Source organism: Nerophis lumbriciformis, linkage group LG09 (genome assembly GCF_033978685.3).
Source record: "Nerophis lumbriciformis linkage group LG09, RoL_Nlum_v2.1, whole genome shotgun sequence".
Classification (NCBI taxonomy): Eukaryota; Metazoa; Chordata; class Actinopteri; order Syngnathiformes; family Syngnathidae; genus Nerophis; species Nerophis lumbriciformis.
In genome coordinates, this window is record NC_084556.2 from 20,796,672 (window position 1) to 20,823,790 (window position 27,119).

Sequence of the window (27,119 nt, forward strand, 5' to 3'; positions counted from 1 at the left end):
CCAGTTCAGTTTTAGTTTTGTTCTGCATAGCCTTCCCTAAGCTTCAATGCCTTTTCTTAGGGGCACTCACCTTTTGTTTATTTTTGGTTTAAGCATTAGATACCTTTTTTACCTGCACACTGCCTCCCACTGTTTCCGACATCTACGAAGCAATTAGCTACCTGCTGCCACCTACTGATATGGAAGAGTTTTACACGGTTACTCTACATAGCTCTAGACAGCACCGACACTCAACAACAACACATAATTTTCAAACTATAATTACTGGTTTGCAAAAAATATTTTTAACCCAAATAGGTGAAATTACATAATGTCCCGCGGCACACCAGATGGTATCTCACGGCACAGTGGTTGAAAAACACTGCTCTAGGAGATTTGGTACAGCATGGGAATATAAGCTAGCTGAATTCTGATTGGGTACAAACTAAAACTAAAAACAACAGCACTGGAACAAGCATAATATGACATGAAGAGAATATGAATACTTTTAGATATTTAGGGACAGTAAATTATTTATTTTTTTTATCTTTAACTATGATCATGATTTCTGGTTATGTTAGGCCAGCAGAGAAGGCCTTGCTGGCCCTGACGGCACACCACTGTGTACAGTATATTGATGTATCCCCCTCTCTTCTATAGGAGAGACAGAGGCTGGAGACCATCCTGAATCTGTGTGCGGGGTATAACAACGAGGAGAACGCCATGGAGCTGGCAGAGGTGGTGAGGTGCGGACTGCTGAGGGGCGCTCGAGGTGAAGGAGGAGAGATGCAGCGGATGAAGGAGAACGAGGAGGAGAGGCAGGCCGAGGAGTCGAGCAGCACAGAGAGCACTCATCAAGAGGTGAGTTCTGTCCATCACACGTCTTCTGCTCCCTCCAGGTATTTTATAACAGTTTTTATCAAATCAGTGTGAGGAGGTGGCAGCTGGTCAGGACCAGATGCACCTTGAGGAGGAGAGGAGTAAGATATTGGCCAGAGTGGATGACCTGAGGCACAGAGTCTGCGAGCTGGAAGAACAGCTTAAAGAGACCAAGCAAGAGGTCAGTGGTGTTTTTCATACAACTTTCTTTGCAAGATGTTTTGCACATTTTGAGTTTTTGTCCGTTCTCTCAGGTGGAGATGGAGCAGGCTCTGCTGCAGGCTGAGAGGCAGGCCGAGCAGGAGCAAGTGGAGGCCGAACGAGAGCTCATCGCTCAGCTGCACCTCAAAGTCAGCCAGTTGAACACGGCCACACAAAGGGAGAAGGACAAGGTTTGCACTTACACAGACACATTGTGCAGAATTAAAACACACAATGCACGTGAATGTGCCAAAAACATACGGACTTCCTCAGGTTTTAACTGGTGGCTTGTGTAGTGGCTGAGGGCCTTTGTAACATGCAACACATTCTTGCTTTTGTTCATTTGAAATCTTTCTCACACGCTTAAAACTAATTTGACTGACACTAAACTGCTTATTCCAACCTGATTGAGCTTTTATTTTGTTTCATGCCATAAATAATATTAATAATGCATTTCAACCTCTAACAATACCTTTAACTTTATTGGAGAAAAATGCTTGGTTGCATGACTTTGAGTTGTCTTTTTTTTTTTCAAGTTTTCTCTGATTGACGTGTGTAGACTAGGGATGGGCTTTTGAACATATTTCCTGGAAAATTGCTTCTTTAAAAAAAGTATTATTATAATTAAATAATGTATATTATTGTAATTTTGAAAACATTTTAAGACAGTCTTTAATAATATTTGTCCAACTTAAAACAACAATCTAAAGGGTAGTACAGAATGGTAAAACGACAGACCATGAGCTCATCGAAACTTTAGTCTATCCTTTATTTATTGTTATTGACAAATATGAATATGTCAACTCCTGACAGTAAACATATATGTCAAAGTTAAAAGCTTCTGCTTTGCACACACAGCGACACACTAACTCGGTCAACTTGAGGAACCTCAATCTGTTGACTTCCTACTATAGTTAATATTGCATATATATTGCACTTTTTATTCTACATAACACTAACCTCCAAAATAATCTTTATTACAATAACTACAATGTAGTTTATTAGGTCTTTATCATAAAGATAGCTAGTCTACTCGGCACCATGAGTTGAATATCCCATTTTCTGTACCCTTCTTTCTCCGCACTTTTCCTTTCCTGTTTTTTTTTAACCGTATTTCAACAATCATTTGCATATTTATACCGTATTTTATCTTAAATAAAGAAAAAAACCTCTGCTGAGGCCCCCGTTATTTTTGGGGAAATTACCCTTCATTTCAAATGTTAACAGGTATGGTGCTGGATGAACATTATTTTGATTCACACTGTGCGGATATTATACTATATTAAAATATACTCCCCTTATAATATGTAAAATGGAACAATGCTAACACCAGTATCGCTGTTCTATTTACTCATTTATTACGACACAATGACTGCTTTGAAGAAGCGACAAAGTTAGTGATGACAACTAGCATTTTGGAGAGAACTGTATGTTTTCTGACCGATTGGTACCTGTTTTTGTGTATTTTAGTTTTGCATAAGTCCCGAAAATTTGAAATCTAACCGTGGAGGTATTGCAGAAATATTTATAAAGTAATCTTGCCTTCCTTTTCACTTCATCCAAATGAGCCGTTTAGAATTTGGTCTGTCTTGTGACGTCAGCGGATATCTCCATATATGGTAAAGTTTTACCGGAAAGTTTTACCTTGTTGTGGGGCAGACTGGCTCGTACATGCACATGCATCCTCGGCTGTTGCCATTTCTAATACAAAGTAGCGTCCATTACTTGGATTTACAAAATGTGGTCAGGCCAGCGTCTGTTGTCAATAGGTACTTGGCGCCATATAGTCTTTCTCAAAGAAAAATCCTCTATACTTACGTTGATTTCGGCTGTACGAACCGTTCAAATCGCAAAAAGGATAAACGTTTTTTCAGAGTTCCTCGAGCGGTAATCAAGAAGGGCGGAAAAGTACAATATTTTACGAAAAACAATGAGCCAAACTTAAAAGAGTTAAGCTTTTACCAAAGGCAGCAATCATAAACGAAGCTTTCAGCACATACACAATGTTGACATCTATAGTTATATTTCAATAAAGACAGGGAAAAACACACCACTCGTAATCGGCGCGTGCAACAGCAGCAAACATGGCAGCTTAGACGCAAAGTAAAATCATGAAATGCAACCTTACCCAAGCAAAAAAGATGCATATTTATTCGGGATTCGGAGTGTCTTGATACAAATTTCCTTGACCCAGTCACACACAAAGAAGTTGTAGACCTCCTTGCTTTTCTGTTTGATGTGGAGCACAAGATAGTTCGATATAGTTGGGATTTCCACCAACGGATAATCCTTGGTATTACTCGACAAATCTTTTTTTGATAAAGTACAAGGATAGATTCCATTGCATAGTTGGATTTTTTTTCTTGCATCTGCTTTTTGCAGGAAGATCTAAGCCCCTTGCCCTCTATTTGCTGCACAACAGCCATCTTGGCTTGGTTGACCACCACAGTTTTTCACTTCCGGGAAGAAGTCACGTGTCGGAATACAAGCAATAGTTCGAACTTAGATCTGCCAGTATCTGCCATATTGAAGCGCTAAAAACGACAACAAGATGACGGGGAGAAGATGCAGTCCAAGTGAAGGCATGTAAATAAGACCGCCCACAAAACAACGCATCCTGAAGAGGTGAAGACTGTCTGTAAAAAAATTATATGGAAAATTTAGACCAATGAACCTCCATTACATGTTATGTAAATCACAAGAACGTGTTTTAACTGTAGAAAATATAATATGACCCCATCCAAACATTCACTTTCTCTTAGCAAAGATTTACCTGTACTTGTACTTTTTACCTTCTATCTTCTGAATTGGTGTCGCACTCTGCTGGTTACTCACAAATATTGCAATCCTAATGGCTTAATTACTTCTGCAAAAAGTGATATGTTTCATGCCCATCCCTAGCGTGGACACAATCGTGTGTGTGTGTGTGTGTGTGTGTTTTCATGTGTTTTTAGGGCAGGGCTAATGTCTCGGCTGAGCGGAAGGTCCTGGAAAAGCAGAGGAATGAGTACAATGAGCTGAAGAGGCAGTTTGATAAGTGCCCCTTGTCTCTAAGGGAACAGTTACAGGAGCAGCTCAGCAGGGTCAGTGTTCTCACGCAGCCCACTGGCTAGCAACAGTGAGTTACCATATAATGAACACCAAAGAAAGTAGACATTGTAACCCTGACTGTTTCCAAGCACTCAAAATCGACCGATTTTTGTGCTGTTCTTTTTCTGCCTGTTGTTTTAAAAAAAAAGTTTATAGTCAATACCTTTTGTAAGTATACAGTATGTCTATACTGCAGGATTTGCTTTTGCTTTGTCGGCTGCTTAGCTTCTGCTGTCATCAACATCATTAATCGTATTAACACTTTAGCTCTAAACGTTTGCATGCATTATACTACTGTATTATAATCCCCTTTAATCGAGTAATATTATCAGGCACACACATACGTTTGTGCATGTGAGCGCATAAAGACAGGGATTAGGACAGACAGATGGTTCTTTTATGTCAAATGATGGACAGCGCTCCTCGATTGATTCTTCCCTAACTTTTACGGATAGAAAGCAGAAGCTATGGACTTCGGCACCAAGCAGTTTGAAGAATTGGAATTCTGCCAGCTGGAGGAGGAGAGCAGTCTGGAGGAGAAAAAGGAGACTCAGTGTTCACAGTTTCTTCAGGAGCAAGCAGAATATCACTGCAGCGTTGCCAAGAGGAAGGTGGGAAGTCCATGAAAAGCAACTACTACTGCAGTAAATCAGTAACTGACATCATGCATGTGTCTTCGCAGGAGAAGATGGCTGCGCTGGAAGCTCAGGTGGAGCAACTGGGCATACAAGCTACTCATGACTGTGACAGGTTGGCCAAAGAAAGGACAGCCACCTTGCATCTATTAAACAAGGTACTACTTTGTCACATCCTAATTGCAACTTCTGCACAATATGCACACTGCAATGTTCTTCTTTCTAGGAGCAGGACAGGTTATGTGCCCTGGAGAGGAGATATCACACCCTGACCGCTGGTGGCAGGAGCATCCCAAAGACCAACAACAAAACGAAAGAGGTAAACAGAAGTGCATGAGAGGTTGTTGAAGTGGAGGAGAGCTGCTCACACACAAACAACAATCCTTTCGTGTTTATTGTGTGAACTTAGATGAGCTTTTTGAACAGGGTTTGCTCCATATCAGCGAGCCTGACCTTGTTTATGAGGAACCTTGTCCCTCCTCTACCTCACACATCCACTCCCCTAAAGTCTACCCTGTTAGGCTACAGGAGGTAAAAACAAACCACATAGTACAAAACAAATATGAAGAGTTCCAAGCATGTTATTATTAGCATATTATATGTAGTGTTTGCTTTCTAAATCCTCAAGTCGCAATGTTGGGAACGCCTGCACAATTTAAAGAGATCCAAAACAAGAGCTGCTTCTGTTAACAATTAGTTGTTGTAGCAATGAATACAGCTGATGTTCCTTTATACAAACCCCGTTTCCATATGAGTTGGGAAATTGTGTTAGATGTAAATATAAACGGAATACAATGATTTGCAAATCATTTTCAACCCATATTCAGTTGAATATGCTACAAAGACAAGATATTTGATGTTCAAACTGATAAACTTTTTTTTTTTTGCAAATAATCATTAACTTTAGAATTTGATGCCAGCAACACGTGACAAAGAAGTTGGGAAAGGTGGCAATAAATACTGATAAAGTTGAGGAATGCTCATCAAACACTTATTTGGAACATCCCACAGGTGAACAGGCAAATTGGGAACAGGTGGGAGCCATGATTGGGTATAAAAGTTGATTCCATGAAATGCTCAGTCATTCACAAACAAGGATGGGGCGAGGGTCACCACTTTGTCACCAAATGCGTGAACACATTGTTGAACAGTTTAAGAAAAACCTTTCTCAACCAGCTATTGCAAGGAATTAGGGATTTCACCATCTACGGTCCGTAATATCATCAAAGGGTTCAGAAAATCTGGAGAAATCACTGCACGTAAGCAGCTAAGCCTGTGACCTTCGATCCCTCAGGCTGTAGTGCATCAACAAGCAACATCAGTGTGTAAAGGATATCACCACATGGGCTCAGGAACACTTCAGAAACCCACTGTCAGTAACTACAGTTGGTCGCTACATCTGTAATTGCAAGTTAAAACTCTCCTATGCAAGGCGAAAACCGTTTATCAACAACACCCAGAAACGCCGTCGGCTTCGCTGGGCCTGAGCTCATCTAAGATGGACTGATACAAAGTGGAAAAGTGTTCTGTGGTCTGACGAGTCCACATTTCAAATTGTTTTTGGAAACTGTGGACGTCGTGTCCTCCGGACCAAAGAGGAAAAGAACCATCCGGATTGTTATAGGCGCAAAGTTAAAAGCCAGCATCTGTGATGGTATGGGGGTGTATAAGTGCCCAAGACATGGGTAACTTACACATCTGTGAAGGTGCCATTAATGCTGAAAGGTACATACAGGTTTTGGAGCAACATATGTTGCCATCCAAGCAACGTTACCATGGACGCCCCTGCTTATTTCAGCAAGACAATGCCAAGCCACGTGTTACAGTTACATCAACGTGGCTTCATAGTAAAAGAGTGCAGGTACTAGACTGGCCTGCCTGTAGTCCAGACCTGTCTCCCATTGAAAATGTGTGGCGCATTATGAAGCCTAAAATACCACAACGGAGACTCCCGGACTGTTGAACAACTTAAGCTGTACATCAAGCAAGAATGGGAAAGAATTCCACCTGAGAAGCTTAAAAAATGTGTCTCCTCAGTTCCCAAACGTTTACTGAGTGTTGTTAAAAGGAAAGGCCATGTAACACAGTGGTGAACATGCCCTTTCCCAACTACTTTGGCACGTGTTGCAGCCATGAAATTCTAAATTAATTATTATTTGCAAAAAAAAATAAGTTTATGAGTTTGAACATCAAATATCTTGTCTTTGTAGTGCATTCAATTGAATATGGGTTGAAAAGGATTTGCAAATCATTGTATTCTGTTTATATTTACATCTAACACAATTTCCCAACTCATTTGGAAACGGGGTTTGTACATAATATCATATTTAGTACATGAGGTGGTATGTTTTGGATAATATGCTCATCCTTGCAAGATTTTGGAGACTAAGAATGCGTCTTTTCAAGGTTTTTTCTAACGTATGCTCCACTGCTGTTGACATTGTGAAGGTGTTGTTGTAAGGATAGCATACAATAGGATAGACTTTTTTAATCTCACAATGGGGTAATTTTGTTGTTGCTGTGCAGATATAAAGGGGCCACAAACATAAGGTAAAAAGACTTGAAAACATGAGGGAAAAATCAAAGAACACAAAAGACATAATATACATTAAAAAGGACAAAGCTGATGCAACTCGCTGCCACTTCAGCGGCTCCGTTACAGTTACAAAAGTAAAACACAACAAAAAAATAGCAATAAATAATACAGATTTTGCTGATCAAGTGCATGTTTTTGATAGCAATGCGTGTGAAGCTCTGACAAATGTTAATGTCATTTAATTTTTTTGCTGAATCAAGTGCCCTGTATGTGTTGGGGTTTGCAGAGGTGTATACTACACAGCGTTACACAAAGGGCTGGTTTTTTGGAGGGGGGGTTTTGTTTGTATTATGACATTGTGGCATATTGCAAAAATAGGACAAAAAAACAGCAAAAACTTTAAAAAATAAAGTAGAAAATGCTGAAGTGTTGTTACTAATAATTAATGATAATTCTACATTTTGTTTTTTTGCCGACATTTTAATAGGTTTTTCAATATGCAGCTTTCAGAGAAAATAGTTCAAACACCCTGCAGTAGGGAAATACTTTGCAATTTGATCTAAGTAATAATACAAAAAGAATCAATAATCAAGTGACATTACATTTGGTAGAAGGGTGATTTAAATGATGTTGCCACACTTGTGCTGATCATGTGAGTTGCACTGCAAAAACAAAATAACAGGATTAAAGAACTAATGTCAGCATCCATCAATCAGGACACTTTATTTCAATTGAAGTAGCAGGTCCTTTTAAATCGGATTTGATTATTTTAAAAAGCAAAATAGTGAGCTTAAATACCGCATATTATAGTAAATATTACTCAAGATAAGTTTATATTGTTTGTTACGGTCTGTGTTTGGTGTTGTTGGTTTAGACAGCAGTGACAGCAGGCTAAGTGCAGGTTAAAAACAGTACTAGTGCAGCAAGGAAGTGCACAAAAAAAGCAAACAGGCACAGGAAGCATAGGATAAGTTAAGCTGCCCATTGAGGTACAAAGTAAAATGCGCCAGCCCTGGCATAAGAAGTATCCTAATTGGCAATTAGGACAGGTGTGTTGAACAGGAAGTGGAAGCAAAAATGAGTGCTGGACAGGAAATAATACATGAGATCATGCCACTTGTTATTGTTTTGTTTTAATTTAACTTGATTGTGGATATTTAATATTGTTTACATCATATATAATGTTGGTCTATATACAATATATATATTATTTTGTCTAATGTCACCCATAGTAAACCAGAAAACTTCACAACAAACACTAACATGGCCCCTGATGAATGTTTTTGTTCAAGCAGCTAGAGCTCTTGTTCCAGATTAAATTAACTTGTGCAGGTGTTCTTAATGTTGTGGCTGATGTTGAGCTGAGCGATCCTCAGAGTCTGTCTTTGTGGTGTTGGCTGTCGACGCAGGAGTACCTCAGGCTGTGTGATGTCTATAAGATGTATGGAAACGCTTCTGTGCATCCTTCCTCTTCTTCCCCTGCTGCACTCCACCGCCTACCCCTTGCTGTAGCTGACGCTGTGCCATGTGAGGTAGAAAGCCTGGCTGAACTCTGACATACGCTCTGTCACCTGTCAAATTAGTCCAGGAGTCTTTTTTTCTACCCACTTTCTGCTCTTCCCCTGTTCTCCTTGTGTGTCCATGTGAAGGACTACATCACGGTCAGTCAGTTAAGCCACATTTTTGGCATGCAGAGACTTGACTCCTCTTCCTCATCTATTGCATCATACCAACTTGCCTCCTCTGACTCTACCTTCACACGCCATCCAAGTTCCTCCCTCCTTTCTGCAAAGGTTTGTTTTGCATCTGTTGAACTGCTTACCTTCCAATGCTCATCTCTGCTATCTAATCCTAAATGATCGGCCCGTGTTGATGTTTACACACACATTATTATCTCTGCTTCCTCTATGTCCTTTGGCTGTGCTGCTTTTCACCACTTCAGAGCCAGCCCGAGCTGAGCCGGAATGCAATGTCTCCTATTAACCTTGAGCGCTGGTATCAGGACATCATGGCTGCTGGAGAGCAACAATCAAGTCCTCCACCGCTGCCTGCAAAGTCTTTTTCTGCACGCAGACACGGGCAGGTAAACTCATGTTAGGTGATGCACTAACAAAAGAAAAAGTACCTAGTACTGCATTGTTAAAGTATACTAAAACCTTACGGCTGTGATGATCTATGACAAAACAACACCAATACTTATAAGCTCAAAATCCAAATAAGGATTTTTTTTAGTCAAGTCAGGTTCTTATGACAATATAAATAATAATAAAACCTTTTCAAAACAGGTTACAAAAGCTCCGCTTGGCTGCTGAAGTACGACTTATACACGCAGTGTTGGCCGAAAAAACCTCTTTTTACAAACCTCACAAGTGTTAATAAACAGAGCAACTCCAACCCAATCCCAGCTATACAGTACGTCTGTATAGATATAGACATTTACAAAGCAATTGAGCTTCAAGAGGTAGTCACCTGAAAGGGTTTTCACTTCAGAGGTGTGCTTGAAGCTCATCAAGAGAATGCCAAGAGTGTGCAAAGCAGTAATCAGAGCAAAGAGTGGCTATTTTGAAGAAAACTAGAATATAAAACACGTTTTCGGTTATTTCACCTTTTGTGTTAAGTACATAACTCCACATGTGTTCATTCATAGTTTTGATGCCTTCAGTGACAATCTACAATGTAAATAGTCATCAAAATAAAGAAAACACATTGAATGAGGAGAAGGTGTGTCCAAAATGTTGGCCCGTATATATATACAAACATACATATATATGTAAATGGATTTTTGAAAATTATGAATCGAGTTGGAATCAGGGTGAATAAAAATCGCGATTTGGATGTAAATCAATTTTTTGTGCACCCAAAACTTTTGTCTCCAAGGACCAAAGTGAAAATGTACCAACAGGCCTCAGGGAAATTGCTTAAATTCTAAGCTTACAGCAACACCATGAGTGAAGAGTGTAGCCCCATACCGCCATGTATAGTATAGTAATCTACCCGTCACTCTGGCTAGATGGCAACTCGGTAGCCTTGCAGACATGCCATTGATGATTGTGTGAGCCTGTAAGAGTTCAGCATGAATGTGTATTACATTTGGAAAGCCACCCTTTGACAGGGCAAACGAACGATAGATAGATAGATAGATAGTACTTTATTGATTCCTTCAGGAGAGTTCACTCAGGAAAAACGAAACACCTTGGTGGACCAATTGTGGCACGTGGGCCGCACTTTGGTCACCAATGGTTTATATAAACAACTGTCCAGCATCTTCTTTTATTGCAGTCACTTTTTTCATTGATAAAAATCCGTCCTGAAAATATATTTGGGTTAACACAGTATTTGGCCTGGTAGAGAATTTATTGTCTGTCTGTTCTTTCAGTTACTAAAGTCCAAATCAGATGGGGAAGTTGGACAAACAGTGTTGTGTCCTCCTGTCAGCTGTGTTATCTCTGCGTCTTCCTCCACTGTGACACACCAGAAAATGTCCTCCAACAAGGTTAGCATGTTGTATTCACATGTCAAACAGAATGGTTGATGTCAGGTTTTGTGATGCATCTCTCTGTCTCTCAGGGCTTACAGTTAGCACTGAAAGATGTGTTAAACCCACTAGACATGGACTACAGGAGGCTGAATATAGGTGCTTTAAATATTATGTGGATATGTAATGTGACAAACTGTAATTACTTGATGTAATCAGTAGAGGGCACTGTGCACATGTGACAGCTGATTTTGCTTCTACAGATGCTTCTCCCACAGTGCATCACTCCATCCTGCATCACCATTGTCCACCTGGCGGCACACAGGCGTATGACACCCTGAGTCTGGAGAGCTCAGACAGCCTGGAGACCAGCGTCTCCACGAGCAACTCAGCATGTACCCCAGAAAGGTGAGAGACTGTTTCCATGGCAACACCCCTATTTTACCCTATATGTCAGGAGAAGGGTCAGTGATTCCAGTGCCATGGCAACAACAGAGTTTTCTTTCTTCAAGTCAGGATATATCCCCAATTGTTTCTGTTTTGTTGTAGTGCTTCTGGATTGGAGGCCCAAAGGTTGGAAGAAATGGAGAAGATGTTGAAGGAAGCACAGCAGGAGAAAGCCAGGCTCATTGAGCACCGAGTAAGCTCTCACAAGTTATAGTTCAGGAGTCCTGAATAGCTTCCTTGAAGTGAATACCATAATGTAACATAGTATAACATAACCTAACCCAAAGTAAAATAACGGATAACAAAGCAATATACCAGGTAATATAACATAACATAAATGCTGACTTAGTTTCGCCATAACAAAGAATTATGTAATATTGTACAGCATAAAATATGCATCACGTCATAGTATTGTGACCATCTTAGGAATGCAGAAAATGGTCAAAGACACAGACATTACAGTATAGCATAGCACAGCAAAGCAAAGCATACCCTGTAACGTAGCTTAGCATTGCATGTCCAGCAACATAGAAAAGCATACCCTGTAACGTAGCTTAGCATTGCATGTCCAGCAACATAGAAAAGCATACCCTGTAACGTAGCATAGCATTGCATGTCCAGCAACATAACATAGCATGTCCAGCAACATAACATAGCATGTCCAGCAACATAGAAAAGCATACCCTGTAACGTATGTAGCTTAGCATAGCATGTTCAGCAACATAAAATAGCATGTCCACCAAAACAACATAACATAGCATAACAGTAATGTAGCTTTGCAAAGAATGTCCAGCAAAATAACAGCTTAGCAAAACCAGTAACGTATCTTAGCATACGATGTTCAGCAACATAGCAGAGCATATACCCAATAACATAGCATATCATAGCATGTCCAGACAAATAAAATAGCATAACATAACCAAATAACATAGCATAGCATAGCATAGCATAACATGTCCAGAAAAATAACATTGCATAACATAATCAGTAACATAGTTTAACATAGCATATCCAGCAACATAACATAACCAGTAACATAGCATAGCATAACATGTCCAGCAAAATAAAATAGCATAGCATAATAATAATGTAGCATAGCATAGCATGTCCAGCAAACTAACATAGCATAGCATAACCAGTAATGTAGCTTAGCATAGCATAACCAGTAACATGGCATAACATGTCCAGCAACATATCCAGCAGCATAGCATACTTTAGCATAATAATAATGTAGCTTAGCATAGCATAGCATGTCCAGCAACACAATATAGCATAGCATAACCAGGAACATAACAGTGTCCAGGCCCAGCAACATAACATTTCCAGTAGCATAGCACAGCATGTCCAGCAAAATAACATAGCATAGCATAACCAGTAACATAGTTTAGCATAGCATTTTCAGCAACATAGCATAGCAGAGACTATAGAATGTCCAACAAAATAACATAGCATAGCCTAATCAGTAACATAGCTTAACAAGTAAATAATATGATGTATCGGCTCAAAGTGTTGAAATCCTGTTGTAAGTATTATTGTAAGTCTTTGATTTGTTTCTACATATTGACACTAGGTAGCATATTGTAAGTGTGTGAAAGCAGCAAAGGATAATTTTACATCAGCAAAGAATTGTCTTTTTCTCCCAGACTGCAGGGAAATATTTGACAAAACCTGCGACTGGGACTTGAACTCTCCTGTGGCTCCCATTGACTTTGTATTGCAATATTTGCCTTCCATTAACATACCCTCTCCTCTGCTTTGACTCTCCCCGTCTGCTCCTTGGCGGTCCCAGGAGAAGGAAGCGCATGCTCGGCGACATCTGCTGGAGGAGGAGCGCAAGAGGCGCGAGGAGGCCGAGAGGAGGCTCCTGGATGAGACGGCCCACAGGAGGAGGCTGGTGGAGGAGGAGGTCAAGATGAGGGAGAAACACTTTTCCCAGGTCAGTCTGAGGACGGAAGGTGGGCGGATCTAAGGAGGATGGGAACGCTAATTAGAAATGTACTTTAAAATATGCCTGAGTGTTTTTAAATTGGGGATGGGTCCCAGCAGACACAAGACATTAAATCAATGTTGAGAACTTGTTGAATTAGAGCAACGTTGTCAATGTTTATTCAATGTCAGGTTGTGACGTTGATTTGACCATTGAATCATTGAGTCATTTCCCAACCAACAACGTGGATTCAACCTTAAACATCAATCAACGTTGTCTCAATTTAAAAATACAACTATTTTGCAATGTTGTTTGTAAGTCAGTCTTAAAGGACATGTTTGTATAATCAACGTTGTATCAATGTCTTGTGCCTTCTGGGGTGGGGTTGTGGGGCTATGGATGGGTTTCATTTACATTTAACCGATAATTGTACCAAATTGGTACTTCAAAAACAGCATCATTCTTAAACAGCACACAAACCGGTACTTAACAACAGACAAACAATCCCTTTTTTTTTTATGGAATGTTGTGACAATCGAGGTGAACCGACTAGTAATTTGAATACCTTAATTATATAAAATCACTAAGTAATACATTCAAAAACAAGAAATACAAAACAAATGGTCATAATCATTGCAGCAACACATAACATAAAGCAGTGGTTTTCAAACTTTTTTCACCAAGTAATACCTCAGAAAACACTTGGCTCTGAAAGTGCCACCATAATGACCAACATTAAAATAAAGCAGCATAGTAGGCCTAAATATTCATTGAAAACATGGAAGACGTTTTATTAGACATGTATTTTTTATATTTTTGGCCATTGTAACACTGCTTTTGAATAAAGGAAAATAAAACACTGTACTTTAATCAAGTGATTCTTTGGCGTACCACTAGATAGAGCTCGCCTACCACGAGTACAACAGTTTGAGATTCACTGACATAGAGAACATGCAAACAACACGACTTGCTTGTTGCTACTCACAATTCCAGGGGTTCATGAATGTAGCATCCTCACTTGCCTTAACTGTCTTTGGTGCACAATGAGAAAGTGTTGTGTTGTTGTGGCTACTGGCTAGCGCTGCGATGCCAACTGGTATGAGGGATGCAGTGGCTGTGTTCAGGTCGGCAATTATGTTTAAAAAGAGCGTCAGACTCGTTGTGCTTCTTTCTGGATGCATTACTTACAAGGCGTTACTGGTACAATATCACCATCAAACACTTGTTGCAGGTTGCTGAGTCTGCAATTATTTAGCACTGAAATGAAACACTGTAATCTTCTTTACGTCACGTTAGTACGGTACCCATCCCTAGTCCTGGCTGGTTCAAAAGTATTTCAGCTCACTTATGATCGGTGATTCTCAAACTGTGGTACACATACTTCCAGTCAGAGCTGTGCCACTAGTGGTATGCAGGTTCAATCTAATCACTTAATTAAATATTCAAACACAGTGTATTTTAATGGTGGTCATTATGGTAGTAGTTGGAGAGCCAAGTTTTTTCTGAGGTGGCAGAGAAAACCCAAGCTTTTCTTCCTGTCACTCACACAGAATTATGCAGAGTCATCAAACCACCCTAAAGGAGCTGACAGAGCAATAATGTAGTTGTATTTTGGATATGTGGAGTCCAGACTGTAGTGATCACAGTTAAGCGCTGCTCGCACATGTCGACTTAATCAAGTATTTTTTTCTTTGCAGGCCCGTCCAATGACGCGCTACCTTCCCAATCTCAAAGAGGAGTTCGACTTGCGTGCGCACGTGGAGTCGTCGGGCCACAGCATCGACACTTGCCCTTTTATCATCCTCACAGAGAAGATGTGCAAAGGTCATCTGGTCAAGATGGGCGGCAAAATCAAATCGTGGAAGAAGCGCTGGTTCGTTTTCGACCGACTCAAAAGGAATTTCTGCTACTATGTGGGTAAGGATCGGCATATGTTATATCATTACAGTATACTGTATTAGAGGTCGACCAATATGGTATTTTCAGGACCAATACCGATTATTAGTAGTCAAGAAGACCGATAACCGATATTTGGAGCCGATATTCATTTGCAGTAAAACTTATTTAAACCTGAATAGTATACGTCAGTAAACAGCTGGACAAAGCTTTAAGTTGTTTTTTGAACATTATTTTTGGGGGAAATGTTGGACCTGTAGCGACATAATTTTGATGGGGCGCTAATGTTGTAGTTAAAACATTGGGGGATTTATAAAACACCTTTATTAAGTATGTCTAAGAGGAGCATCAACATTTGCATTTCAAAATATGGGAAATCTCCGGAAAATTGGTAAATAAATGGGATTTTTCTACATCACAATAACTTGCAAGCTAATATATTGTATACAAGTTTATAGCAGTTTATGGTTTTAATACATTGTAAGGTTTCCTTGTGAGGAACCCTAAAATATTGGTTGGTTGGTAGGTGGACGTATAATTCAAACGTGTATACAGTTTCAATATGATACATCACATATTTTACGTATTTTCATTTCTCTTTACAATATGTCTGAAAATGAGTAGTAAGAAGCAAAGCTTATTTATTCCTACCCCTTTTCTACTTCATAGCAAATACATACAGTATGTTCACCTTTTGTTCTCAATTTGTAACACAATAGAAATATATTCAATGTATAATTAATAATTCCTACTTGGCTGAAATTAATTTACCACTGTCAGGCCTGGAACCAATTCACATTGATAAACAAGTTTACTGTTTTATTCTTGGTGACCACAAGCAGATTTAGTTGTGGAAGCCTAACTGTGTGCATAAGAGAGACACAACCAACAAAAATGTAGTTCAAGTATGTTTATAATTACAAATGAAGAAATAATGTATTATTAATATTTTAGAAGTTATGTAAACATTTGTATTTACTATGAATAATCATGTATGAACAATAAACAAAAAGACTTCATAAACAACTACAACTCAGTTCAATCTGGTATGTTCAATAGTCATGTTCATATTCAAGATAACGTCCAAAGGTCATATGAAAAGAGGAAAACAATTGTTTGATAAGTATAAGCGGAAAGAAAAAAGTGTTGGATATTTCCTACCGCAGTGAAGCCAATTCAAAACTGCTATGCCGCTTCGACATTAATTGCAAATGTAAACAAAACAATAAATAGGCAAAAACAAATGTTCTAGACATTATGTAATTGGGGAAAATTTTGGCTACAATCTTAACTTAAAGGGGAAAGACAAAAAGATGGATGTATTTTAACTCTTAAATAAAAGTCTGCTTACAATGGAGAAAATTAGAGGTCCTTCTTTAATAAAGCCCTCGAAAACATCCAAAAAGCACCAACAATACTCCATTCACATTTCATGACTTGAATATCAACTAAGTATTAGTGATATTGTTATTATAAGCGCTAACGCAGACAAACTATTTTTAGCAGCGCATTGTTACAGAAAACGAACAAACTTGTTGCTGCTATGTTGAAATCATTGTCTGGTGAGCTGTTTTCTCGCCTCAGGGCTCGTGAAAGTTTATTGTAGATCATAAATCATGCCTCTCACCTGGATAGTAGAAAGATGAGGACATAATCCGACAAATTGGTCATCTTTGGCATCCAATTTAGACCCGGTAACGGCGAGAAAGACCCGAAAAGATACTTGTTCCACCCCCCTTTTTTTCTTTGCGATGATTATGAGTTATTTTTCATCTAAATGGGAATAAATGAACATCCTAGCAGTCCGCATCCCAATGAAATCAAGACATTAAGATCGTAAGTGATGTTTTATTATGTTTGTTGGCTCTAATGATGTCTGCAGTGAGTATTGATCAATGATGTTATTATTTTGAAAATAATGCTCCACAGTATGCTTAGAATCATTATAATATGTAATTATTACATGTTAATATAAATGTGCCTTTTATTACATTACCGTACATATACTTACAGTGTGTATATAAAAGGTTGATGGAATATATATATATGTTCGGATATGTTTTGAAGCGCTTTATAGGCAGAACAGAGCGACTCCAATAGGCTTTGCGGAAAGCAGACTTTTGATCGCATTTATTTATGAGTTTGAATGCATAAAAAAATCCAAAATGAGATTCTGAGCCGTACTGGGCTTCCATCGATGTCTGACATCTTCAGTGAGAAAAACCTCCACTGGTGGGTCATGTCCATCGAATAAACCACGACCGACTACCCCGCCAACTGCTATACTCCCAGTTATCTGAAGGGAGCCGTAATCAGGGGCGACGTTGCCTTTGTTTCAAAGATGTGACTGCGAGGACCATGAAGGCCCTTGATTGACATCAATCGCCATCAAGGACAGACAATGGCAAACAGACAGAACAGCCTGGAGGTCATTTACATGCACCAAAGCACAGTCATGAAATCGAACAGTCCTCGTCGAATCCGACTGACTGCAAGAGAGAGAATGCATGAAAAAACCCCAAAACATTTGTTCTTGACTTGCATAAAGATGGTAAACGATAGGCAAAATTCCAAAAAAAAGTACAGTTCCCCTTTAAATAGTATGGTCGGTTTAGTAATATGGCTGTAAATCTGCATGCTAAATGAACAATTATCTCTATGGGCTTTTGAATGGACACCGCCGCGATGCTGCTAAACTGAACTCAAACTATTACAAAGGACATGTTGACTCACCGCTGAAAAAAAGTTTATTAGAAACAAAGTATAATTTTATTCATGAGGAAATTTAGTCCATTGAAGTTGAAACAGAGCAGAGCAAAAGGACCACAATGATGATCATCTACTGAAGTGACTGGTCGCCATAATCATGTGGTCCCTCCCGAGGCCTACACAACTGCATGGAGTGTTTATGCCAGGGGCTGGCCCTGACATTAACATAGCTATGTGAGCTACAATGCTAACATCAGCCAGATTTTAACAATGACAAAAAAACCTGACTGATTGACAGTAGAACTCCAGTTTGTATTCAAGATGTGTAGCGAAGCCTGCCCTGTGTAAAGTGGTCGGTGAATATATAAGGCAAGCTAATCTAGCTCGGGGCACAGAGGGGGTATCATGTCCCTAAGGAACCTTCTTAATGTCAAAATCTAAAAGCGACCATTTGATCACTTCACCTAAAAATAAAGCAAACCAGTGAGAATGATCAATTTGATCATACATGCAGGCTCAAAGGACACTAATTAAGTCCATTTTGCATTAAAGAGAACATTAAATAGAGATATCAGCTAAAAAAAAAAGTTGTGTAGCATTACAACACTTCACCATGAAGGGCTTAAAGTCTTTTAAAGTAATTTAAGGATTAAATGGATCAAGCTGGAATTGGCTCTTCATTATAAACTTTCTGTTGAAAATTTCAGGTCCAAACGTGATTAATGCACTTCACTGTCGGTGTTCTGGGCTTTGAACGCTCTTTTGTTATGTTTCTTTTCTGTCAACCAGCAGACACTAATTAAAGCTGCACTAAGTGGACTTGTCATGCTCGTCAAACTGACGCCAGTTTGGACACATCACAATATCTGCTGGATTCCACATGAAAACGGCATTTTTTTGAGAACAATTCCTTGGCGTGTTGTTTCACAATCAAGTCCAAAATGTGCTCCAAGTATGTTGAAACGTCTGCGCTCACTGTCTTGTAGCCTTTTCACCCGCTCACTCCTGACTAAAAGACGACGGTGATGATGATGACGCTGATGAAATAGGATGCAATGCTTTGGCGAGATGTGTTTTTCTCGGGGTGAAGGCTAGCTCCTGGCTTGTTGGAGACTATTAGAACCAAAGCCGTGCTTGAAAAACATTTATCTCATTACTAAGCAGTTTTGGCTCAGAGGAAAAAGGAAAAAAAAGGGCGCCCTTTCAAAAGATTGCGGTTAATTGTCGGCGGATGTTCGTCTCTGAAGCGACAAAAGGAAAGTTGTGTTTATTTAGATAGAAGTGGAATCTCAAAGGGTTTTTTTGTAACTGTGCTTTCACCCTTTGAGCATCAAGACAATCAGGGTGTTTGTGAAGAACTACTCAGGTTATTGGGCTGCTAAAGACTTCAGGCTAAGCTTGAAATAGACGCACTGCTAATTACATTCTATGTTTCAAACTTTAGGAACAATCTTTGAAAGTATTGTAAAGCTCTAAATGTAATGCCAAAATCAATCAATAAATAAATCAATTTTTTTCTTCTTCTTCCTCATCTCCCAGACAAGCATGAGACCAAACTGAAAGGACTCATTTACTTCCAGGCCATTGAGGAAGTGTATTACGATCACCTACGCAGTGCCACCAAGGTAACCACCTCTTCATTTATTCATGTATTTATCATTTCTATTTTTTTTTAAATCCACACATTGTTCTGTACTTGTTTTCATTGAGGGCAACATCACCGTAATGGCTGCCCTCAGAGGGTCTCTTGTAAAAGTGAACAATATATATATAAATATTAATGTATAAGGATTCGCTGAATTAGATTTTTTTTCTTTTTTATGTACACTGTAAAATAAAAATCTATAGCTTTAGCGATAAGAAACTTGCAACTGAGTTTGCAGAACTTCTATGTAAAATTTTGTGTTTTTTTTTTTTTACAACTTATTACTGTAAATTTAAAAGTAATACAGTACAACTGCTTTAACCTTAAAGTATAACTGCAGTTTTTTGGGGGGGAATTATGCCTATAACTCACAATCCTTATGAGAGACAAGAACAAATGTCTTTTTTCTTTTCAAATGCATTTTAACTTGTAAATATACGAAAATAAAAATCCACTTACGAGGGGAACTGCACTTTTTAAAATGTTTTCCTATCGTTTACAATCATTATGAAAGACATGACGACTGATGGATTTTTTTAATGCATTCTAAATGATAAACGTAAATAAAAGTAATCTTACAGAGGAGCCAATGGGAACTCCTCTATTTCGCCCATAAAATCCAATAAATAACCATTCAGAAAACGCCAACGATACTCCATTTACATTTTGTGACTTGAATATTAACCAAGTATTAGTGGTATTATTATTATAAGCGCAAATGTAAGCAAACTATTTATAACAGCGCCGTGATCACTACGGCGTGTCCCTATGTTTACGTCATCGAGTGGTCGGCTGTTTCCTCGCTTTCTTGATCCCTGCAAGTTTATTGTATATCATAAATCATGCATCTCACTGGGAAAGTACATGGCTTAGAATGTAATCCGACAGCCATTTAGGACCCAGAACTGGTGAGAACGACAAAAAAAGATTCTTGGTATCCCCACTCCGTTTCTCCGCAAGGATTATAAATCATTCTTCACCTCAATGGGAATATATGAACATCCTAGCAGTTAGAATCCATGTGACAGCAGACATTATACAGTAAGTGATGTTTTATTGTGTTTGTTGGCTTTCATGAAGTCTGCACTGTGCACTGTGATGAAGAAAAAAAAAGCAAACGTTATGAGTTTTTTAAATTAATGCGCCACTTATGCTTAAAATGATCAAAATATGTAAATATTAAATATTATGAATGTGTGCCCATTACTACATTACATATATACTTACGTCAAGGATGTAAAACCTCAATAGAGGTGTTTGGATGTTTTTTAAGGGCTTTATAGGCTAAATTGCACAGCTGCCATAGGCTCCTTTGTAAGCAGACTTTTCATCACATTTATTTAATATTTAGAATGCGAAAAAAAAACCATCAATCGTCATGTCTCTCACAATGATTGTGAATGATAGGCAAAATAAATTGGCTCCTTTAAAATGGAGGCAATGGGAGCAATGGCATCATTGCATCCATTTCATTTATTCTGACCATACAACCCAATAAATAACCATCCAAAAAGTGCCAACAATACTCCATTTACATTACGTGATCTGAATATTAACCAAGTATTAGCGATATTGTTATTATAAGCGCTAACGATAAGGACCTACTTTTTCAGCTGGTGAGCTGCTTGTGTAAGTTAGTTCTAGATTTTAAATCATGTCTCTTACCTTGAAAGTAAAATGACGTGGACATAAACTGAGAACTTGGTCAACTTTGACAGACAATTTAGACCTGGAGATGGCGAAAAAGACACGCGAAAGACACTGGTTTGTACCCACCTTTTTTTTTTTTTTTTACCATTCGTGAGGTTTATGAGTATATATATATATATATATATATATATATATATATATATATATATATATATATATATATAAACGGGATTATATCAACATCCTTAAGGTTGGCATCCCAGTGAGAGCAGACATTGTACAGTAAGTGATGTTTTATTATGTTTGTTGTCTCTCATGACGTCTGTATGAGCAGTAATCAGTGTTGTAGTGGAAGGAAAAAGCGAACGTTGTGATGCTAAATTAATGGGCCGCCGTATGCTTAAAATGATCAAAATACATAAATATTACATGTTAATATAAATGTGCCTGTTACTACATTACATATATATTTACAACATGTGTATAAAACGCTGATGGAAGTGATTGGATGTTTTTTTAAGCACTTTATGGGCAGAATAGAGCGACTGCCATAAGTGGACTTTTGCTCGCATTAATTTACTATTTAGAATGCGTAAAAAAAGAAAAACATATGTGTGCTTGTCTTAAATAAGGATTGTGAATGATAGGCAACATTCCAAAAAAAGGGCAGTTCCCCTTTAAAATCTGTTTTTTGTTTTTACAGTGTGTTACTGTAAACGGAAAAACTGTACACCAGTTTAAAAAATTCTGTCGACTGAGCTGTAAACATTTTTTTTACCGTAAAATCTATTGTAACTTTTACACGTTCATTTTATCTGTTGTCATATTGTGTCTCAGAGGACAAAGATGCAACAGGTGCTTTTTTTTAATTTTTATAAAAGACTCTTCTCCTCCCTCTCCCTTGAACCCTCCAGAGCCCCAACCCGTCTTTGACCTTCTGTGTGAAGACTCATGACCGCCTCTACTACATGGTGGCGCCTTCCCCAGAGGCCATGCGGATCTGGATGGATGTCATAGTAACGGGTGCCGAGGGCTACACACAATTCATGAGCTGAGGGACCTTGCGGAGGACGACGGAGGGGTGTGAAAGCCAGCTTGGCCGCAAAGAAAAGAAAATCGATGCGGCGTGGAAGGACAAGTGAGCAGACGACCGATGTGAAAGTCTGACGAGCCAGTGAGGGCTGTCGTCATGACTCAAGTGTGTTCTTCACCATATATGGAAACATGATAATAATGACAGAATCACTTTAAGAACGCCAGTCTTTGATTGCAGTGTTGTCACTCTAATATGGTCTTTTTTATACGTTTGTATTTACTTATCACAATATTTACCCATGCGTATTCATCTCAAACTGACAAATTATTTATCTTTGTAGCTACAGTAGGGCTATACAAGCAAAACACGTGCCAGGGTCTCTAATTCGCATCAACAGAGGCATTATTAATAACTGTGGCTACAGGCAACCTCCTGATGTATTTTTTTATGAAGAATGCAATAGCATCAGGTAGATAGCAAATTATTACACTATAACTTGTCTCTATTCTACACAAATATGTAAAAAAAAAAGTCTTACAACCTAATTGTATATTACATATGTGAAGAAATAAAAATACGGTGCTTGTCTTTTGTCTGAAAAACGGGTGTTTTGTTGCAGACGAGCTCTTAACTAAACATTACACATAAACATAACATAATTAGTGTTCCAAAATACTTGCTTTCTATTAATAACCCAAGGTAATCTAATGAGATGCCAGCTTCTAAACAAACACACACGCTTGACTTCTCTATTTGCATAAGAACAATACGGTGATTTAATTAGTGAACTGTCTCATTATTACCTCCACAAACCTTGAATGAATGTTTCGCATGTTTCAAAACATGCCCAAAATGAACCTAACATGCATGATTCAATATAAAGCAATTTGAATGACGTGAAAGGAATACAAAAAAAAAAAAATCAAAGCGTGTTTGTACTGTATGACATGGAGCCAATAATGTATAATCAAGTCATTGCATACAGCAGTGCAATATTTCAATAGACACCACAGCCAGCTATTAAGACAGGTGTTCCATTCCATTCCAGAGAGGATTTTCATGCACAGCTTCACAGACCATCTCTTTGTCTTCCGGAGACATTTTCCACACATCCTTGAGCCTCATGCTGAATAACAAACACATCTTTAAAGAGGAACACGCACAAGGAGTCAACGTGTATTCTGCTGGGGGGATACGTATGAGTGACAGCTTACGCTTCCTGGCCACACAATTAGGTACACTTGTGAGCATAGAATATTCCGCCTTGACAAAAACATGTTTGACATTGTCAGCAATATTCTTGTTATTGTACTTTGCGATGTTTACAACTACAGTGACGGTAAATAAAAAGGCACGTTGTCGCTGCAATGAAATGAACTGCGAGCAACAATTCCGGTTGATACATAATAATTATGAATAATTAATTTTAATATATTATTAATAATAAGGCACCAGGCACTGAATACACGCTACAATCTTCCACTGATATCAGCTAAACTAAAAATTAAAATCTCCCAAGTACAAAGTCCTGCCAAAAATGGCACAATCCAAACTAAATGGCCGACTTCCTGTGCATTTTACAGCATGGGTTATTTTTCTATTTCTGCACGTCCTGTTGTTAAAAACATCAACAGCATTTGTTGCTGATATCCCATTATTTTACAGAAGGCACTATTAAGAGAATTATCCACAGAAAATGCCGGTTTACATTTTTTTTGAGTATGTTGAAGCCCTCAAAACCAGGAGTGTCCAAACCACCGAAAAGCCGTAGCATTGAAAAAAGGACGACTGCGGGAGGCAACTTTACATGATTTTCTTCACCTAATTACATTTCAACTAACACCGAACCAAAGGTGGTAATGATGTGTGATTTCATTTGCTATATTCCAGGAAAGTGTTCTGTCGACAAAGTGAAAGTACCAATGATTGTCACACACACAAGGTGTGGCGAAATTACTCTCTGCATTTGACCCATCACCCTTGATCACACCCTGGGAGGTGAGGGGAGCAGTGAGCAGCAGCGGTGGCCGCGCTTGGGAATCATTTTTGGTGATTTAACCCCCAATTCCAACCCTTGATGCTGAGTGTCAAGCAGGGAGGTAATGGGTCCCATTATTTATAGTCTTTGGTATGACTCGGCCGGGGTTTGAACTCACAACCTACCGATCTCAGGACGGACACTCTAACCACTAGGCCACTGAGTAGGTTACATCACATACACCATTTTGCATTTTGTGGTTCAAAAACGTTGCGGCTCAATAAAAAACGAGTTACTGTCTGCAACTGGCCCGTGGGCCGGACTTTGGACACCTTTAGTTAACACATTTAATTTTTTAATAATATTCTTAGTACTATCGCTATAATCTGGGTTGTGTGCTTGTGGAGTTGTTCCGCACACTTCCACACCTCGTCTCTCATTGCGGTGGTACTCAACACTCTTTGGACTTGGGGGCGCCCTGCATGTCTGAATCGCCGCTCCAGTGGCGAATAATTTGCCTTTCATGACCGCTTGCATTTAATCATGATGCAAAAAAACACTTCTTGTCTTTCAATTTTAAATATGGTTCTGTCCCAAACCCAAGGCTTTGTCCTGGAAAATCTGAAAACATTTACCCTAACACCCCCTAGCACAGTGTTTTTCAACCTTTTTTGAGCCAAGGCACATTTTTTGCGTTGAAAAAAATGCAGAGGCACACCACCAGCAGAAATCACTAAAAAACGAAACTCAGTAGACAGTAAAAGGTCGTTGTCGCAATTGTTGGATATGACTTTAAACCATAACCAAGCATGCATCACTATAGCTCTTGTCTCAAAGTAGGTGTACTGTCACGACCTGTCACATCACGTCCTGACTTATTTGGAGTTTATTGCTGTTTTCCTGTGTGTAGTGTTTTAGTTCTTGTCTTGCGCTCCTATTTTGGTGGCTTTTTCTCTTCTTTTTGGTATTTTCCTGTAGCAGTTTCATGTCTTCCTTTGAGCGATATTTCCCGCATCTACTTTGTTTTAGCAATCAAGAATGATTCAGTTGTTTTTTTATCCTTCTTTGTGGGGACATTGTTGATTGTCATGTCATGTACGGATGTACATTGTGGACGCCGTCTTTGCTCCACAGTAAGTTTTTGTTGTCGTCCAGCATTCTGTTTTTGTTTACTTTGTAGCCCGTTCAGTTTTACTTTCGTTCTGCATAGCCTTCCCTAAGCTTCAATACCTTTTCTTAGGGGCACTCACCTTTTGTTTATTTTTGGTTTAATCATTAGAAATCTTTTTACCTGCATGCTGCCTCCCGCTGTTTCCGACATCTACAAAGCAATTAGCTACTGGCTGCCACCTACTGATATAGAAGACTATTACACGGTTACTCTGCCGAGCTCTAGACAGCACCGACACTCAACAACAACGCATAATTTGCAGACTATAATTACTGGTTTGCAAAAAATATTTTTAACCCAAACAGGTGAATTTAGATAATCTCCCACGGCACACCAGACTATCTCACGGCACACCAGTGTGCCGCGGCACAGTGGTTGAAAAACACTGCCCTAGCATATACACTTGTTTGAATACTTGCTATTTCACTTCTTATTCTCTGGCAAACCGGGTGTGTATGAGATGTATTAAATCTACTTAACGGGCGGTATAGCTCGGTTGGTAGAGTGGCCGTGCCAGCAACTTGAGGGTTCCAGGTTCGATCTCCGCTTCCGCCATCTTAGTCACTGCCGTTGTGTCCTTGGGCAAGAGACTTTACCCACCTGCTTCCAGTGTCACCCACACTGGTTTAAATGTAACTTAGATATTGGGTTTCACTATGTAAAAGCGCTTTGAGTCACTAGAGAAAAGTGCTATATAAATATAATTCACTTCACTTCACTTGTGGCGGTCCAAATTTAGCAGTTTAAATGTGCATGAGACACACTGACTTTTACAGCAGAGAGCTCAGTCAAAATGTCTGGTAATCTGTCTCCCATGATGTCAGTACTGATACGTGGGAATTACACTTTCTCTCTAAAGAAGCGTCTGATGAAATGGGGCTGGTCTTATCATCATCATCATCATCATCATCATGAGCTGTCAATGAGATTTCCCTTTAAAAATATCCTTCACAGCATAAAAGCACTGATATGTTTAACATATAAACATCCCAACAAGAGACTAAACTCATTTGGGTGATGAAAGAGACATATTTCGCGAGATGAAAGCATCCTTTCTCCCAAAAATGCAGCCGCTGCAGACATGCCCTCACACCGTTTGAAGGCGAAGCTAAACAAATATCATTAATTTCAAACGGGGTACACAAATCATTAAATCACAATACAAGACGAGAGATTTCGTGGCAACAACAACCTTATTAATAATATGTTATGACCTAATGAGGCCGACAAAAAACATCCACGTGAACATGGAGAATGTACCAGAAGCAGCAATGTGAGCACAAAGTAGCTCCATGGTAGTTTGCTCTGTATTCCTATCATTCAATTTTTTGTACATTTATGGTTTGCTTGAAAACATTTAGAATGTTTGTCCATCATCTTCTTGGCCCTCTAATCTGTAAAATCCAAAAACTGCACAACAATAAGTTGCAAAGCCAGTGTTGGCCTCAAGACGTTTTCTCAGTATTTAAGTACCGCAATGTTAAATCCTACAGCACGCAACATGTTACAAAAGGGGGTCTCTGGGGGTGATTGGAGGGTTGTGGTCTAGTAACACTCCATGAAACCCCGTCTGTCACATTTGGACTTTGACACGAACAATATTCATTCATCACGCACGCCTCATGCACACGACACAACATATAATAGTCGTACAATACCCTAAATATATGGCTATCTCTTTCCACAGTTAAACGTGCAGGCGAGTTCACAATAAATACGTGAGAATATGCCGAGACGCAGGAATAATTATGGTTATTGCATTTAATAATGCCAAGACTTTTTGAACAAGTCTTCCCACAGGACTGCAATCTGTTTGTGGTGGTGGGGTCTCACCGTCTAATTTTTATAATTCGCCATGACTATAG

The 27,119-nt window shown here is 39.1% G+C and overlaps 1 protein-coding gene across 2 annotated transcripts in view; it reads left to right on the forward strand.

Annotated features, from left to right (window-relative positions):
- The window catches only part of phldb1a (pleckstrin homology-like domain, family B, member 1a), a 46,117-nt gene extending 23,424 nt beyond the window's left edge, over positions 1 to 22,693 (forward strand). The window contains exons 7-25 of one of the 2 annotated variants that reach the window (XM_061962306.1): positions 640 to 840; positions 908 to 1,039; positions 1,113 to 1,250; positions 4,014 to 4,142; positions 4,605 to 4,760; positions 4,832 to 4,942; positions 5,011 to 5,103; positions 5,211 to 5,315; positions 8,730 to 8,852; positions 8,970 to 9,113; positions 9,263 to 9,403; positions 10,697 to 10,813; positions 10,888 to 10,954; positions 11,059 to 11,203; positions 11,345 to 11,435; positions 13,032 to 13,178; positions 14,867 to 15,086; positions 19,314 to 19,399; positions 21,984 to 22,693. In XM_061962306.1, coding sequence (XP_061818290.1) covers positions 640 to 840; positions 908 to 1,039; positions 1,113 to 1,250; positions 4,014 to 4,142; positions 4,605 to 4,760; positions 4,832 to 4,942; positions 5,011 to 5,103; positions 5,211 to 5,315; positions 8,730 to 8,852; positions 8,970 to 9,113; positions 9,263 to 9,403; positions 10,697 to 10,813; positions 10,888 to 10,954; positions 11,059 to 11,203; positions 11,345 to 11,435; positions 13,032 to 13,178; positions 14,867 to 15,086; positions 19,314 to 19,399; positions 21,984 to 22,124 — 2,487 coding nt within the window. In that variant the 3' untranslated portion in view covers positions 22,125 to 22,693. The remainder of the gene's footprint in view (positions 1 to 639; positions 841 to 907; positions 1,040 to 1,112; positions 1,251 to 4,013; positions 4,143 to 4,604; positions 4,761 to 4,831; positions 4,943 to 5,010; positions 5,104 to 5,210; positions 5,316 to 8,729; positions 8,853 to 8,969; positions 9,114 to 9,262; positions 9,404 to 10,696; positions 10,814 to 10,887; positions 10,955 to 11,058; positions 11,204 to 11,344; positions 11,436 to 13,031; positions 13,179 to 14,866; positions 15,087 to 19,313; positions 19,400 to 21,983) is intronic. The other variant, XM_061962307.1, reaches the window with a different exon arrangement.
- The last annotated feature ends 4,426 nt before the right edge of the window (positions 22,694 to 27,119 follow it).